Source organism: Setaria viridis, chromosome 9, assembly GCF_005286985.2.
Source record: "Setaria viridis chromosome 9, Setaria_viridis_v4.0, whole genome shotgun sequence".
In the NCBI taxonomy this organism is placed as follows: Eukaryota; Viridiplantae; Streptophyta; class Magnoliopsida; order Poales; family Poaceae; genus Setaria; species Setaria viridis.
In genome coordinates, this window is record NC_048271.2 from 18746799 (window position 1) to 18764575 (window position 17777).

General features: G+C 44.2%; 1 protein-coding gene and 1 non-coding gene across 2 annotated transcripts; both read left to right on the plus strand.

Moving 5' to 3' along the window:
- The first annotated feature begins 7287 nt into the window (after positions 1 to 7287).
- Positions 7288 to 13292, plus strand: LOC117840741 (transcription factor-like protein DPB). The gene is made up of 9 exons (XM_034721263.2): positions 7288 to 7641; positions 8603 to 8679; positions 8966 to 9009; positions 9734 to 9811; positions 9892 to 10038; positions 10124 to 10192; positions 11005 to 11103; positions 12059 to 12129; positions 12666 to 13292. Exons 1-9 carry the CDS (start codon positions 7436 to 7438, stop codon positions 12895 to 12897), a joined length of 1023 nt encoding a protein of 340 aa, XP_034577154.1. The 5' UTR covers positions 7288 to 7435; the 3' UTR covers positions 12898 to 13292.
- A 2256-nt stretch (positions 13293 to 15548) lies between these two features.
- Positions 15549 to 15687, plus strand: LOC117841251 (small nucleolar RNA Z247). Its single transcript, XR_004637271.1, has one exon. It is a non-coding gene; the product is annotated as a small nucleolar RNA Z247 (small nucleolar RNA).
- Positions 15688 to 17777: the final 2090 nt, after the last annotated feature.

Below are 17777 nucleotides of genomic sequence, written 5' to 3' on the forward strand. Positions count from 1 at the left end.
AAACGGAGAGAAGATTGGATCTACGAGAAGCCACACGAAGCGGAGCACCAGAGGAGGAAGGAACCTCCCAAGCCGATCGGCCTAGGGATTTTCTGCCCCCCATTCGTCGTTGTCTTCGGTCCAGTTGATCTACATGATGATCTTTACCCAGAATTCTGTCAACATGTGTAAGATCATGGGGTAAAATCTCTATTTGTCCTTGGGGTTGTATGGAGATCTTGATTTGTAATTGCTGAACCTCTTGTTTAAGATCTGTTTGTTATTTATCATATCTTGATGATGCTCCTTCATGTAATGGCTGACCAACGCTACTTTGGGTTGCTTATTTGCTTACCTAGAATGATTATCAAGCCGTGTTCTTCTCATTCCATATTTGAGTACCCTCATGTAGTGACAGCATGCGAGAGGGAAAGTGTTGGGCATGGTTCACATTAATTCATAATAACACTTAGATCCAGTACTTTCATGTATGGTGATTACATCTACAAGTGATCAAAGATCCCTAGGACAAGCATTTTATCTATCTTGTTTACATTCATACTCTCTATCTACTTTAATCTAAGTCACTAGTTCTTTTGCTAGATCAATCTTATCATATACAAAAAACCTTTAGTTACATAGATTAGTGCTTAGTTAAGCATGCAAATCCACTTATTCCATGGATTGATAAACCTTGAGGGATTACTCTATGGGAAGAGCTACAACTGATATGTATGCTTGTGGTTCATAAATTGACATGTTAAATGTTGTCAACAAGCTGCGGGTGATCTATGGGAAGAAACGATGTATCCTGGCCGGAGATGATGATGTAATATTTGCACTATAGAATGATACCGTGAAGTGCCTCCTAGTGTCCTTTCCCCATCACCTCCTGGGAGCTCGAGGTCTAGGCCTTCATATTTACTATCACAAATCTGCTCCACTCCAACGGTGGAGTAGCCAGGTGGATCGACATGACATGGCTTATTTGTCCTAGCAGGATTGGTAAAGCACTTCCGTACACCACCTATACATATAGGAGAAATAAAGGAGTTATTAAACTCCTGAGGCGTGGATCAATTGAAATAATTGTATATATTATATATATGTTGACCTTAATAGTGAGGTTGCCAAATGGTCTGTACAACTCACATGAGGTGCGCTGAGTGATGTCATCCATAGGGTAGCGTTGGTTGTCCTGCACAACCACGGGTGAGCTTGGCATGTTCTCATCGGGGACCCTTGTGGAAGCACAGCTGCATCAGCATTGAGAAGGGATAACGATGACGTTGGGATCCGGCAGTGCTCCAAATTGGGCCATCTCAGTAACTGCCAGGGCCACTCGTTGATTAATTTTTCAGCTTCTAACTTGCACTGCCACCTCTCCTCTTGCTGTTCCTTTCTTCTCTTCCAGCTTCTGTACGTGTCGATGTCCCTACAGAAAGCATACTTCCACGAAACCACCCCGAAGCCTCAGCAACGTTCTGGGTGTTCGGGATTCCTGAGCACCAAAGTCAGATCATCGTTCTCTCTATCAGGCTTGAACTTTCCCGCTTTAAAATCTTCAATGTTTTTGATAAGCCTGAGGGCCTTCTAACGTATTGTTTCATTGAAAACAAGTGTCCCATCCTCAGGGCTAATGGTGCCTCCGTGAGTGTAATACCAATTCTTCGATCGATCGGCCAGTCAATAGTCACTAGTACGATACCTCGAATCATTAGGTCTTGTTCCATCTTTCTCCAAATGGGAATTGCACTCATGTAACCATCTTGCCCTAGACGATGATGGTACTCCTTCTAGGCATTACCTGAGTTGACACGAACCTTGTTCGCACTATCTTCACTCCTCTTGTATTTCATAAATGAGTTCCAATGATCTCTTAACTTTGGCCAGTCATTAAAATCTGGAGTTCGACCCTTCTTCATTTAGTTGGTATCCAGATTCTTCTTGAAGGTCTGAAATTGGGTTGTCATTTTCTTGAGCATCCAGTCATTCATAACTTTCTCATCAACACCATCAAGAAGTGTGAAGTGTTTTTTGGCATCTGCCTACAATATATCTTTCTGTGTCTGCGGGAGCACGTATGGATCATGTTTTTTACTAGACTTCCATTCTCAAATGCTGATGGGCACGTTGTCCCTTACAATAGCCCCGTATTGACTCACAAACTTTCTAGCGACTTTTTCGGGAGCAATTGGCTAGCCCACTTCTGTCACTTTGGTGATGTGAAGCCTTCCCTACATTATCTTTGTACGACCTCGCGACTTCTTTTGCTTCATCGATCCAAAGAGCTAAAAGTTCAAGATTCATTAATTAGTATAGAGTTATAATGAATATGAAGTTATTCATGGGATAAAACAATGAAAATGATATATACCTCGCTGGAACTTCCATCACGACAATATCTTGTTCCGCATTGTCATCAACGCCATGCTCGTGCTCATCATTGCCATCACTGGACATGTTGAGGAACATGTCCACCTGGCTACCCTCATCCTCAGTATAGGTTCTTGGAACATTTGAGCTACTAACGCCAGCAGTAATCTGCTTCATTATATACCTTTCATACTCTTCATCTCCCATCTCAACTGATAATGACATTAGTCATTCACATATCTAATCATAGATACATTAAATTAAAAAATTGTATCAAGTGGTACAATAATTATATATACATAATCATGGTGTTAGATTGTAATTATCTGTGGGCCCACGGGCCCTGTTATGCGTATGGGCCGGCTGGCTGCCCGCCTATGGGCGCTGCTAGCCCTGGTGAGTCATAGGTGGCGGCTCGGGTTCCTAACCCTAGCCGCCCCCTGCGCCTGGTCTCCCAAGCCTATATATGGTTGTAGCCTGTGCTCTTGTATAATTAATCTAATCTTTCCTCACCTCAATATCTCTTTCATGGTATCACGAGTCTAGGTTTCAGCCCTAGGTCTCCAGCTTCCGCTTCACGCGCGACATCCGCGCCTTCTCTCCTATGGCTGGCTTCCCTCGGCGCTCCTGTTGCCGCCCTAGCTAGCGCCTTGGGCGCCTCTACCGCTGCTCCTGGCACCCCTAGTGGCGCCGCTGCCCCCCCCCCCCCCCCGCCGCTACCTCTGAGCACGACGTAGCGCAGCACGAGGCCGCCGCCGCCGCGGCTACCGACGCCCGCACTCGCGTGGAGGCCGCCGAGCGCGCCCTTGCCGCCGCCGTCGCTGCCCGCGAGGAGGCTATCACCCGTGAGCAGGCTGCCATCGCCCCCGCTACCTGTGAGCACCAAGCATTGGAGCGCACTCTCGGTCCACCTCGCCCCGATGACGCCATCCTCGGCGACGATCTCGACGATGCCCTCCTCCACCAGGAAGCTGCCCACCTCCTGGCGCTCCATCCTCATCCATGAGCTCGTTGATCACTTCTCCTCCATCGGCTTGCACCTTCGTCGCGCCTGTCCATTCCCCTCCTTCCTGGAGGCTCGCACCGACCTGTTCCAGGAGGAGCTCACCATGTCCAAGATCGCGGTAGCCACCGCCCTCGTCACCGCCTCGTCCGGTGGCCACGACTCCGCCTCCTCAGGCTCTGCCTCCTCCCAGCCTGCGCAGGGAGGCGCCGACCAGGGCTAGGCAGGCTCGGGCGGCCAGCCGTCCAAGAGCGACCAGCAGCCACAACAGCAGCAGCCTTGTGGCAATTGGGGCGGCCGCGGCCGCAACAAGGGCAAGCAGCCGCAGTAGCAGCAGCAAGCCGCGCCCGGGTCTGGCGCTGCACCTCATCCTCCCGACACCTGGCCCTCCTTCTACAATCCGTGGACGAAGACGATCCAAATGTGGCCTAGGTCCTCCCGTCTTCCTTTGGCACCGTTCCCGTGCCCGGCATCCCAGCCTGCAGCTCAGCTACAGCCGCAAGCCCTCTACGCCTGGAGTCAGTCACCTCCAGGGTTCTCCGCCGCTGTGTCATGGGATCAGCGGTCGCTCGCCAACTCCTTTCACACCATGACACTTCAACAGCCTCAGCAGCACCAGGAGTGGTACTTCGACTCAGGTGCCTCCTCCCATGTGTCCTCTGACTCTGGTACTCTCTTGCATCCCTCTCTTCCTCGGTATCCTACTCCTTCCTCCATTGTTGTCAGCAATGGCACGTTGCTTCCTGTCTCTCTCACTGGCACTGCACATCTTCCTGGTCCTTTTCGTCTTAACAATGTTTTGGTTTCCCCCCACATTATTAAGAATCTTATATTTGTGCGCCAGTTCACTACTGACAATAATGTTTCTGTGGAGTTTGATCCCGTTGGATGTTTTGTGAAGGATCTTCCCTCCCGGAGAGAGATCGTTCTGTGCAATAGCTCCGGACCCCTGTACCCACTACGCCTCCCTACTACCTCCCTCCGCATCTGTCTGGCACCGGCGTCTCGGTCACCCTGGCACCACCATCCTCTCCAGACTTGCCCAATCGTCAATTGCTGCTGCTCCCTCACCAGGCGCCTCCTTATGTTATGCGTGTCAGTTAGGCAAACATGTTCGCCTACCTTTCACTGTGTCCACTTCTCAAGTGTCACATAAGTTTGACATTATACATTGTGATTTATGGACATCTCCTGTTCTTAATGTCTCTAGTTACAAGTACTATCTTGTCATCCTCGATGATTGCTCACACTACTTGTGGACTTTTCCTTTACGTCTTAAGTCTGACACGTTCTCCATGTTGTCTAACTTTTTTGCTTTTGTCTCCACCCAGTTCGGCACTACCATCAAGGCTGTTAAGTGCGACAACGGCCGTGAGTTCGACAACTCCAGCACGCACACGTTTTTCCTCTCCCACGGAGTTCACCTTCGCATGTCGTGCCCCTACACCTCCTCCCAGAACGGCCACGCTGAGCGTATGATCCGCTTCATCAACAACGTCATCCGAACTCTCTGATTCCAGGCTAGTGCCCCTCCGTCCTACTGGGTTGAGGCTCTTCACACCGCCACCCACCTCTTCAACATTCTACCCATTTCGACTCTTCAGTTTTGTACACCACACCTTGCACTTTTTGGTTACGAACCCACGTATGATCTCTAAAGCATAAAACAAAGTATAATAATAATAAATGAAGGGATGATGAAGTAGCTAACCTTTACAACACTTTGGACGAGTGAAATCTCCACGAAATTGAGGAAAAAAATCGGGCAGCACCTCCCTAAGCTTGAAGCCTCGCCATGGAGAAGGAGTCCGAGCTCTCGGTCTGATGAGTGGCTCGAGCTCGGTGAGGAAGAAGGGAACTTTTATAGCGTGGGCGTTGAGTCCCAGTTGGAAACACCAACCAGAACTAAAGCTTCCCGGTTGTGTTTCCAACCTAAATAAGTGGCGTTAAGTGGCGTTTAGTTCCGGTTGGTGTTACCAACCGAAACGCCCTACCAGGACTTCTAGCCATTACTGGCCATTGCAACCGGGACTAAAGAAGGCTCTTTAGCCCCGATTGGTATTACCAACCGGGACTAAAGCTCCTGTTGGAGATGGCCGTCGGTGGTGGTCGTTTGACCCGGGACTAAAGCTCCTTTAGTCTTGGGTCCAAAAATGATATAGACATATGTCTCTGATGGAATGTCATTTCTCTACATAGTGTAAAAAAATCAGAATGACATAAAATTCGGGACGGAGGAAGCATTTAATTAGGAGCATTGGGCTTATATGGGGTACACCGGATCGATCGTGATAAGATAGACAGCAAGCAAAACTATCTCCTAATAATCACAAAGGGTAACCTCATCTAGTTTTGCCGTGATCCGCGGACGGCTGGTGAAGCTACGTCGAGGCCAAATGGTCATGTCCCTCCAGAAAATTAAATTTATTTTAAGAGATCGGACAAGATTCATTTTACTTTTCTTATCTATTCATCAATTTTATCCGCTTAATTTAATTTCCTAGAGGGTCAATTGGTATACTAAGGATAATTTGACCATCAGTAGATCTCTAAGTTACAGGTAATTATTCTCGTTTTATCGTACCAGCTCAGCACACCCGATGTGAGGCAACCTTTGCGCGTGGTTCGTCGGCCTGCAGCCTGCTTTTGCTTGCGACAATGCCACGCTCATTTTCTGGTGACGGGCTCACTGCCCAAAACTGCAAGTCTTATATGCAGGTTAATCTTTCGAATTTCGATCACGTGGTTCTTTGCTGGTTCTCAATGCTACTAGCTCGCATATATGCATGGAAAAGTAGAAATTTAATTTCTTCAAAATGAAGGCATGATTTATCGATGAGTCCATACTACATTTGTTCACTGTTCGTTTTAAAGACCGCATAGTATGACATTATTGGGGGACATCCCATAACAATGTTAAGGATTTATGCGGCATTTTTATCTAATTAACATGATCCTCCCTCATAACAACGTTAAGGATTTAGGCGGTATTTTTACCTAATTAACATGTGGAAGTACTAGGATCCTCCTCTATTGTTATAAAGGTCCTGTTTGGATCCACCAGCTAAATTTTAGCCGACTAAATTTAGCTGTTATGGATCCAAACAGGACCTAGCTATGAACCTATCTAAACTCAGCTAAATTGGTAAAGATCAAATTACCCTTCCACCTTCCTCGGTAAAAATTTCTAAAGTGGAAGAAAAGGGTAGGATAGATAAATATCTCTTCAATGGATTAAAACACCCCTAGCTAGCTAACTAAAAGAAAATTTCTAAACTTTAGCTAGTTAAATTTTAATTGGGTGGATTCAAACACATAAAAATGTCCGTCGATTTTCCTCCTCAAGCAACCTAAAGTGCCCCTTTAATTTTGTGGTGTCGTTTTTGTACTGTGTGCCTTAAATTTTTGTTATGACAGTATATACAATGCTTCCGTTTAGCTTAATATACATGTAATTTGGATATGCACTAAAAAACGCAGTAAAAATCGACAAATAATCATCTAGGCCAGAGATAACAATCCCATAAAAACTTGCATAACTGAAAAAGATCATAAACACATAAGCTTGTCTAATGGGTCATGTTTCATCTCCAAAATCCAGTGGCAGAATCAGTTTCAAAGATGTTTAAATCACCAACTTGCTCACTTTCAAAGTTGAATTTCTTAGTTCAGAAATGACTTCCTTTTCTCTGAGTTCAAAATCTTTCATATTTCCCCTTTTAAAGTTGAAAAATACGTGGTAGAAATAGCTAATCAGGTGTTCACAGTCGCTCTATTTGTGATTGATGAAAGTTCGAGTTTGTTGGGCTCAAAACTTAAAATAGAGTTCGAAATCCGCTTTCATGTTGTTTTTGCCTGAGAGTTGAGACTTGGCCAAATCAACCAAAACCCCAAAGGCGATCTATCCAAAAAAGAAGTAAAAATTTGTCAAGCCCGTTTCTCCGCGCTCTCCCGTGCCCGCCGCGTCGGTTCCGGCCTCTCTCCTCCCTCCAGACTCCATTCCCTCCCGCTCCTCGTCGCGTCGCTAGGGTTTCTCCCCTCCGCCTCCGTCCCAATTCCGGCCGATCCCCGCCCGAGATGGTCTCTGGCGCCGGGCCCTCCAGCGGGCCGGCCCACTCCGCGTCCACCGGCGCCGGGGGCGGCTCCCCCTCTGACAAGGGCGGCGCCGCGCCTTCGGTCTCTGCCTCGGTCTCCACGCCTGCCAGCGAGAGCACCGTGGCCCGCCGCCTCAACGGACTCGACCTACAGGCCGACGACGCGCCATCGTCGCAGCCAGCCACGAGGTTCGTGACTCCCGCCGCCTTGATTCCGTCGTTGGTCGAGTTCGGGTGCCCACTCCCCCAGCTTAATTACTTGCTCCGGGAGACCGTGTGATATTCCGCATGAGCTAGTGATGTTTTGCGGGTTTGAGCTGAGGGGTTTTGGTTGTGTGAATGGTACCATGCCGATCTGCATTTGTTGGGCGCTAGATTTGCTTCATGCGTGGTCTCTAGCTTTTTTTAGTGTGCCAGAATTGCTGAATTGGTGGAAGGGGTCATTAGTGTTTGGAGGATGCTGTTGAACTTGAGCAATGTTATGACTGTTTGTAGTAACATGTTAAAACAAGCCACTCAACTTCGTTGTTAGTGTCACAGCATGCTTGATGAACTTTATTGTCTCAAGTTCGTTTCTCAACTTTTTATTATCTGTCAATTCTAGCTAGTGCTTATGGGCCATATATTGCTCTTATATCTGTTCAGTCTACCATTAAAAGATAGCAACTCTTGCAATTTTCCTTTTATATAGATCTTGTAGCAGCTCATGTGCACCTTTGTATGGAGAAAATCAATTGAGGATGATTATCTGTTTTGCTACCTTTGATTTATCTGTGATTAATTCTGCATGACTGCATCCCTTGTTGACTACTTTAAGTGTGTATCTTTCTGTGGTTGGAAATTCTGGCTTATCAATTGATCCAGTGTTGTTAACATTTAAAGCACCTAAAATTTGTTTTGCTTTACCACATTGCAGTTTGAATAGTTTCTTTAGGTGTGTTTGATCCCGTGGTTGGATATTCTAGTTTATTAATCAATCCAGTACTGTTAACATTTAAAGCACTTAAAATTTGTTTTGCTTTACCATATTGCAGTTTGAATAGTTTCAAATTTGGTAACTTCATCTTGCATTATACCTGCTTTTATTTATTTCTCTGTCCATTCTGATAACATATTTCTAAACACAGCTGGTTCTCTATTTATAATGCAGCAAGAAGAAAAAGAGAGGGGCACGCGCCGTTGGTCCTGACAAAAATGGCCGTGGATTGCGCCAATTCAGCATGAGAGGTGACTTGAACGGTTCCCTTATGACTAGTAAATTTGTTATTTTCACTTCTTTTAGTTTGTGGGAGTATGAGCAAACTGAGGGCGACATAAAAGTCTCTCCTCTTTTCTTCCCCCAGTCCCCCTCCTATCAAGCACGCCTGACAATGAGGCCTGCTTGTTTTTTTTTTGCTTTATTTGTTCATATCAGACATGTGCTGTAATATGCTTCTGAGTGAGCCTGTTAGTAAGTAATTCACAGCACACTAGTGTTAAGAAGTCTCATGATTCTTATTTATTCTTTTTTCAGTCTGTGAGAAAGTTGAAAGCAAAGGGAGAACAACCTACAATGAGGTATTCAATCTTTTTATTTAATGTAAGCAATATCTAGTCTTGTGGTGGTGTATGTGTATTCACATTGTATAGCATCCTTTTTGAGCAGCAAATTCACTAGAGCAGCCAGCAAACCTTAGGTATGGAATGCCATTAGAGTACTACAGAGCATGCAGATGCATCTTTAAAGTTATAGAAGCTAAATGTGTTTTAGCCAGTCATCTGATATGCTTTACTCCTGTATGTATTTTGAGCAAAAGATCTAGTATCTCCAGATCTTCAAACTACCAGTGTGGGCTTCTCTTATTTTGTTTACCAAGGTTTATATGCACTAAATAACAGTTTTCTTGCCACCTCTTTTCAATATCACATTGATGCCTTTCTGCGACATGACTAGCACAAATAGTGTCTGGCAGTTCTTTGTATTTTCTCAGCTTTTGGGGAAAAAAAAGAAAGAACTCTTAAGTAATGTACAAATGTACAACTTCTTTTGGGAATAAACTTTTATGGATTTCTTGCAACTTCACAATAACTTGGACACTGTTTGATCTAAAAAAAAGTTGTTTGGATATTGATCTGTATCAGGAATAGATCTTGGTGTAACAAATGAGGGAGAGATTCACTTTGGGCCCTCCATCACTCAATTCTTTTTTAGTTATACATCAAGACATCCCTTTCTCCTGCATCTCCTCTATCAGTCTGTTGCTACTTCAGAATATTTATACATATGGCTTGCCTTTTTTAGGTGGCTGATGAACTGGTTGCTGAGTTTTCAGACCCCAACATTAATATTGACTCTCCAGATCCTGATAATCCCTCTGCAGTAAGAAATACTACCACAACACTTTTTCAGCTATGTATTAAGTACTTAAGCACAGTATTTTGATTATGTCAAAAATGCAGCAACAATACGATGAAAAAAATATTCGACGAAGAGTTTATGATGCGCTGAATGTCCTAATGGCAATGGAGATTATATCTAAAGATAAAAAGGAAATACAATGGAGAGGCTTGCCCAAGACAAGTATGAATGATATTGAAGAATTGAAGGTTCTGCTCCTTGCCTCTAGTAATGTTTATTTGCTGAAAGTTTACTTCTTCTGGCCATTTCATTAAGTTTATGGACATGTTGCAGACAGAGATCGTTGGACTGAAAGGTCGGATTGACAAGAAAAGTGCATATTTGCAGGACTTACAAGATCAAGTAATTATTTGACAGATTCTTTTAAACTTTGTTACATGATTCCAACTGATAATGTGAATATTCTCCCTGTCCAGTCTTATAAATTGTAACTGAGGAACAATTATGTGGCACTTTTGATTCATTGACTTTAAAATATGAAATATCCAGCACTATAAACTAAATAGTTTCCGTTGCTCTAAGTTAATTGCCTATGATGTTCACGAAACAATTTGAAGAATCACATTAAAAAATTAACTCCACTTGGATCTTTAAAATTGGGGGAAGCACTTGGTGCATACTGCTGTGCCACCAATCAGGTGCATACAGAAATACAGAATTAGGTGAATGCCTAGCTTTCCTCTCTGCTCTTTTGTTACATTTCGCACTTGACACTATTGTGAAAGGCCCCTTTGAGTTTATGTTCGAGTTCGACTGTATAATTAAAGCAAAATTGAGTTCAGTTGTTGTATGGATCCTAGAAATATCTATTTTGGAGACTTATGAAGATTCCTTTAATTACCTGCTCAGAGGAGTTAATGGCTACTGCTTTTGCATTGTTTAATTTAAGTACCGAGGAGTGTCTCTCTATCAGAAATTATTATTGTTAATCATGGTCCAGAACCTTAGTTGCAAGTCATTGTTTCTAAACAATCCATATACTGGTAGCTGTATTTCTCCATTGCAGATTGCATTATGTCTGTTCCTCCATGTTTAATGTTGGAGTTGAAATAGTTTGAAAGTTCACAATTGAATTTAGATGTTGATTGTTTTATTCCATTTTTTTTATATTCCTCATGCTCTGCGAACCTTATGATGATTTTCTTTTTATGAAGTATGTAAGTCTCCAAAACTTGGTACAACGAAATGAGCAGCTCTATGGGTCAGGAGATGCACCTTCTGGTGGAGTGGCCTTGCCATTTATACTAGTTCAGGTAAAAAGAATGCTTCATCTTCTTCAGATCTGGGCCTAGAGAGACTTAACTGTATCATTATGTTTGAATGCCAGTGCTGATGATCTTGCTAAGATTTCATTGTACTGTTTCAAAAAGAGAACACTTTGAGCCGATTTAGAGCTTAATTGTAGCAAGCAAACAGATGCACTATGGATTTGGAGAGGGAATATTCCAATTCCATCCAGTACCCTGTTTCATAGCGTCCACCTTTCTTTTCTTATTTAATAGCAAGTTCTCTATCATCTCACGTCAAAAGAAAACATGGTGTCTTCTCACATACTACATATTAATAATGAAATTTCATTTTTAGGTTAAATGGCACTTACCTTCCAAGTCTATGTTTTTAAATTACTAGGGTTGCAATATATTCCTTATTCCCAAGGAGCATATCTATTGTTTAGTTTTGGATTTAGATTCTGAGTAAGATGAGCTGCAGCTGAGTAGGTGGAATTCAAGCAGGTTCCTGGAAATACTCTGAACTAACCAGTTCATCTGTTATTTGGTGGGTTGCGGTTACTACAGTAAATTCCGGAATAGGGTATTCTGTATCTCTGTTTCTTTATTTGGATTGTATACAGCAATACATAATCAATGATACAAGCTGGGTGAAACAGGAAATAGAAATTAGCATCCTGTCAATGTCTGAGTTTTAGGCATACCAGTTCTTATACTTGGAATGCATTGTTTATGAATTTTAAAATCTCTACCGCCTTGTGTTTGTATTGTTATGAATTGGTCGTATTGTAGTGAAATATAAGGGCAAAAACCATCAGCATTGAGGTTATGCTGCAGCATTCTTAGTGAACTCTGTTGGCTGTGCCACCATTACCTCTGTTCATCACTTTCATTCCTTGCATACCTTTTTCAATTTCATTATGATTGTTCCCCACTTTTTCTTGACCACGGTGGCAAATACCTCCTTTTGTTGTAACAGACACGTCCTCATGCAACCGTAGAAGTGGAGATATCAGAAGATATGCAGCTGGTGCATTTTGACTTCAATAGGTAAAAACAAGAGTTCTATTGTGTTCTCCTTCACATCATGTATCTTGTGAGTCAGATAAATCTAGAGTTTAATAACATATTTATCTCCTGATTTTGGACTTCCAACGAATCTATTGATAAGAATGTTTTGGATCTATAACATCATTTTATTTGGATGACTCAGCAATTCCATTACATGATTTTTTTAATTCTAGTTTGGCTGAAAAAAAAACTTGAAAGTAGCCTGTCTATTTCTGAAAAGAGGGCCCTGATGATTTGTTTTTTCTCTTCTGTGACTGTGATCTTAATACTCAATCTAATAGCAGATGGAATACCCATCTCCTTGAATTAGTATTCAAGTGAAGAACATCTAACTAGCCTTTTATTCACCTGAGCTGACGAGCTTTTTCTCATTTCTGCAATGGATGCTTCCATAATTTGTGCTTTACCTTCAATGTATTATGTACATTCTTGAATAAACTGAAATAATTTAGTCATTATAACTGAGGACGAAAGGCTCCTGAAACCCTTGCTGACTTATATTTCTGAAAATGCAGCACTCCATTTGAGTTGCAGGATGATTCCTTTGTACTGAAAGCTATGGGGTTATCTGGCAAAGAAGAAACTGATGGCACCCAAGCCCCTGTTGCCAATGGAGGTGAGTGCTCAAGTACACCGAACAATTATTGGCATCAATCGCCGCAGCCTACGAGGCCAAGAGGAGTAAGGCTACCAAACTCGCCTCCTATTCCAGGGATACTAAAAGGGCGTGTCAAGCATGAACACTAGGCCTTGATACACTTGTTGGTGTTGCATGACCTATTTGGCTTTACATGTAGAAACGCTTGTAAATTATGTCATTAGGGGCAATGGCAGTCTAATTTTACTTTGCTGATGGTAGTTCGATGGGCGTCATGATGTGTGCCTGACGCCTGGCTCACATTAACTCCTAGGTTTCAGTTATCTTGTTGAGGAAAAGAATCTTTGGTTCAGTGTAATTGCTTAGAATTATCTTCTGGAAGTAGTCGGCATCGATTTAAGATGATAGTACGTATTCCAGGATATTGTATGCTTCTTTTGTTAGGTTTGTGTTGGAGTTGGAGGAGTTCAGATATGATAAAGGCACACTATTGTCCGTGCATTTGAAGTCATGTACGGTAAAAGGAAACTCTTTTTTTCTGTTAGCAGTTCAGTTGCTTTGTGATGGCATGTATAGCATGCTCCCACCTATTGTTTCTGCTGTAGATTTTGCTTTTTCCCAAATCACAATTTACACATGTATGTTACGAGCTGTAACAAGTTATCTTATTGAGGGCAAATCTTGTCTCAGGAAGCACGTTCAACTGTTGAAAACTGAATTGAGTTATGACTGGGCCACCACCCAATCACGCCACAGAAAATACGCGCGCGGTTGTTAGGTAAGGCAACGGATCAGGCCGCTTGACAGACGGCCCATTGGCCGATCGACCTGCCGGACAGCCTGCGCGAACTCAGGGCACCGCAATGGGTACAGAGAGCAGCTCTAACTTTGTCCACGTCAACAACTAAAGAGAGTACTCCCTCTGTTCTCTTTTAATAGAATTATTTTTAAATTTAAAAAATTCTCTTTTTATAGTCTTATTTCAATCCAAGTGTCCATCCATTTAATCGATGCCTCAGGTAACACCCTACCCTTCATTCCTTCATGCAAGATTGGCTACGTGGGTATGAGGAAATCTGGACCTTGATGAATCGCTTGTTCACGAGGAATAACTAATGATATAATTAAATAGATGATAAGCAGGTCTTAGGGTCTGTTTGGTTCCAGCCTTCTAAAAACTCCTAAAAAGTTTTAGTCCCACTCTAGTCCATGGATTAAAGGGTGTTTGGTTCAAGTGACTAAAAGTGTCTAAAGTCCATAAATGTTGTGAGAAAATGACCATGTTGCCCTCCCCAGGTGCAATAAATGAGAGTGGGAGAGGGAGGGGGGCAATAAATGAGGGGCAGTGGGAGTCCAGAGAGGGTTTTAGTCACTTTTAGGAGTGGGTGGAGGGACTAGAGGATTTGGAGCCTCCTAAAAGTTTTTAGTCAGTTTTAGTCAAGGTGTTTGGCTCTTTAGTTTAGTCACTAAAATTAGGAGGTGGGAACCAAACACCCGACAATGGAGGGAGTATCATAGATCATCCATCCAACAGTCTAGCTATAACACGCATCCCAAAATATGGTAGGACCCATGTGTCATGATTTTTTAATTCCCACCTTCGTCTGCCTCCCAAAACTCTCATCTCTGTCTTCTCGCACTACTCTGCCTTGCCCCAACCCGACGCCGGCGGCCAGGTGGCCATGCCCTATGCCTGCAATCACGCCATGCTCCGCTTCACACGGCGTCGGCAGGCACGCCGCTCTCTTGCCCTGCCCGCCTCGGCCACCATGCGCCACCTCCCCGTTGCCCCTTGCTGTTGCTGGCCGTCGCGCTCATGCCAAAGTTCGCTGTCTCCCCGACGTCACTTGCTGGCCACCGCGCTTCATATAGCCCCATGCCGGTGGCCACGCCGCTCTCCTGCCTCTCCCACCCCCGCACCTCTGCCTACTCGTCCGCGGCGGCCCGACGGCCGCGCCCCCTCCTCCTCATCCTCTGCGGCGGCGCACTCTGTTAGATACACTTGTTGAACAAACTTGTAACAGGTTCCTGGACGTAATCGGATTGGTCTCTGTAGGTTGTTGTAACCGACTGTATAGATTACAAGAGATAAGATATTTGTTGTAACTAAAATAGCTTGTAGAAGGGGCCAACTAATGTAGCCGATGTATCTCCAGGGACTATATATATGTATCTGTTTGCATCTATTCAAGGTGCCAAAAAGAAACACGTAACCTGCCGTACCCAAGATAGGGACAAGCAGTTCCTCCCACATAGCTTCCACATAGCTTCCGCAACTCTGATTTTACATGGTAATCAGAGTGTCAAGAACTAAGTTGTGTTCATGGCTTCTAGTTCGTCCACTTTCAACCCTCTCTCCAGGACTCAGGTCACGGAAAAGCTCACGAAGCAAAACCATGCCATGTGGGCAGCGCAAGTTCTCGCTGCTATTCACGGCGCGCGCCTTGAAGGCCACATCAGCGGCAAGACCGCTGCCTCCGACAGCGAGATCGACCAGAAGCAGGGTGACAAGACGGTGCAAGTCCCCAATCCGACGTACGAGGAGTGGGAGGCTAGGGATCAACAAATCCTGAGCTTCCTCCTAACTTCCCTATCAAGGGAGGTGATGTCTCATGTGTCTACTGCAAGGACGGCGGCACAGGCGTGGAAGGTGATCGACGACATGTTCGCCTCCCAAATACGCGCACGGTCCATCAACGTCCGTCTAGCTCTGGCGACTACACAGAAGGGGGCCATGGAGGTCTCTGAATACTTCGGGAAGATGCGATCTCTCGGAGATGAGATGGCGGCTTTGGGCAATCCAATTGGAGATGATGAACTGGTGGCATTCATTCTCAACGGTTTGGATGCTGATGTTAATCCAATTGTTTCTGCAATTATAACTAGAGTTGAGCCTATTTCTGTTGGAGAACTCTATTCACAGCTACTGAGCTTCGAGACAAGGCTTGATCTGCAGCAGGGGGGCTCGTTCTCATCTGCTAACTCTGCTAGCAAAGGAGGGCGCAACAACTTTGGTCATGGCTCTGGTCATGCACCGAGCCGTGACTTCCAGGGTCGTGGCCATGGCAACCGTGGATGTGGCAACCAAGGGTGCCGCAACTTCCAGCAGCGCTACAGCAGCAACTCCAACACCTCTGAAGATCACCCTCGCTGTCAAGTGTGCCTCAAGAAAGGGCACGTTACGTCCGACTGCTAGCACTGCTTCAACGAGAATTATATCTCTGATGAGAAGCTTGCCTCTACCTACTCCTATAGGACAGATGCCAACTGGTACACTGCCACAGGAGCAACAGACCACATCACCAGCAACTTGGAGAAGCTCGTTGTTCGTGAAAAGTACCGAGGCAATGATCAGATCCATGCGGCCAATCGTGAAGGTATGAAAATTAATCATATTGGTCATACAATTGTTCCAACCCATACTCGCAATTTGCATCTCAACAATACCTTACATGTCCCAGATGCTAAAAAGAATTTAGTTTCCATCCATCGTCTTGCAAAAGATAATTTAGCGTTTCTTGAATTTCATCCGAATTATTCTGTGATCAAGGATCAGGCAACGAGGAGCACGATCCTTAGAGGGAGATGCCGCAATGGACTCTATCCCCTTCCTTCGGCACCATCAATAAAGCAGGCTTTTGGAGTTGTCAAGCCGTCCCTTGAGTAGTTGCATAGTCGTTTGGGTCATCTACTCATCCCGCTATTCTTATTGTTGCTAGAATTGTTAGTAGAAACAATCTTCCTTGTTCTACTCATCCCGCTATTCTTATTGTTGCTAGAATTGTTAGTAGAAACAATCTTCCTTGTTCTACTGAGTCCAATAAAGAGTCAGTTTGTGATGCCCATAAAAAAGGCAAGAGTCATCAGCTGCCCTATGGTAGATCTTTAAGTTATTCGAGTTATCCTTTGCAACTTGTTTATTCTGATGTTTAGGGTCCTGCACCCAATTCTATTGGAGGAAGAAATTATTATGTTAGCTTTATCGATGAATTCACTTGGATTTGTCTCCTTAAATTTAAATCTGAAGTCTTTCAAAAATTTCATAAGTTTCAAAGTCTCGTTGAACGTTTATTTGATCGCAAGGTTATCTCTATGCAAACTAACTGGGGCGGTGAATATCAACGCCTTCATACTTTTTTCGATAAAATAGGAATCTCCCATCGTGTATCCTGCCTATATGCCCATCAGCAAAATGGATCAACTGAAAGAAAATACCGTCACATAGTAGAGGTTGGTTTATCTCTTTTAGCTCATGCATCAATGCCCCTAAAATTTTGGGATGAAGCCTTTTTAGCCGCTACATACTTAATTAATCGTGTTCCTAGCAAAGTCATCAGCTATGATACTCCCTTAGAACGTCTATTCAAACAAACACCTGATTACTCTTCTCTTCGTGTTTTTGGATGTTCTTGTTGGCCCAATCTTCATCCCTTCAACAAGCATAAACATGAGTTTCGTTCCAAAGAATGTGCCTTCTTAGGATACAACAATATTCATAAAGGCTTCAAATGTCTTGACATAGCATTTGGGCGGGTCTATATTTCTCGAGACATTGTCTTTGATGAGACTCAATTTTCCTTCTCAAAGCTTCACTCAAATGCTGGAGCCCGTCTTCGATCTGAAATTTCCCTCCTTCCAACCAGCCTTCTTAACCCTTCTACTGGGATGGAACATGTATCTGACCATGTGGTTAATTTTCCTAATGAATCTAATATTTTTGGTGGAAGTTCCGGTGAAAACAGTGAAGGAACAGCAACAAATAATGACTTGGGCGCTAGAAGTACAGGAACTGATCCTGAGGAGGATACGGTGACAGGCCTACCCACCGCAGCTCCGGATTCTGCACTGAATCCACCACGGTCTCCGTGTCCCCCTCCGCCTCCGCCAATAGCCAGCCTCTCTGCGCCTGCCACGTCCCAGCACGACACAGCTTCACCCACCAGTCCTGCAGGCGAGGGGGAGCAACAGGATTCGCCGACGCCGACAGCACCTGCGATAGATTTGCCTGCAGCACCGGGATCTTCTGCAC

Excerpts from the sequence above, each read along its gene's own strand:
- LOC117840741 (XM_034721263.2), top strand. The coding sequence starts at position 7,436 with ATGGTCTCTGGCGCCGGGCCCTCCAGCGGGCCGGCCCACTCCGCGTCC. Across the intron at positions 7,642-8,602 it reads TCGTCGCAGCCAGCCACGAG|CAAGAAGAAAAAGAGAGGGG; the intron begins GTTCGTGACTCC and ends TTTATAATGCAG. Across the intron at positions 10,039-10,123 it reads ATGATATTGAAGAATTGAAG|ACAGAGATCGTTGGACTGAA; the intron begins GTTCTGCTCCTT and ends GACATGTTGCAG.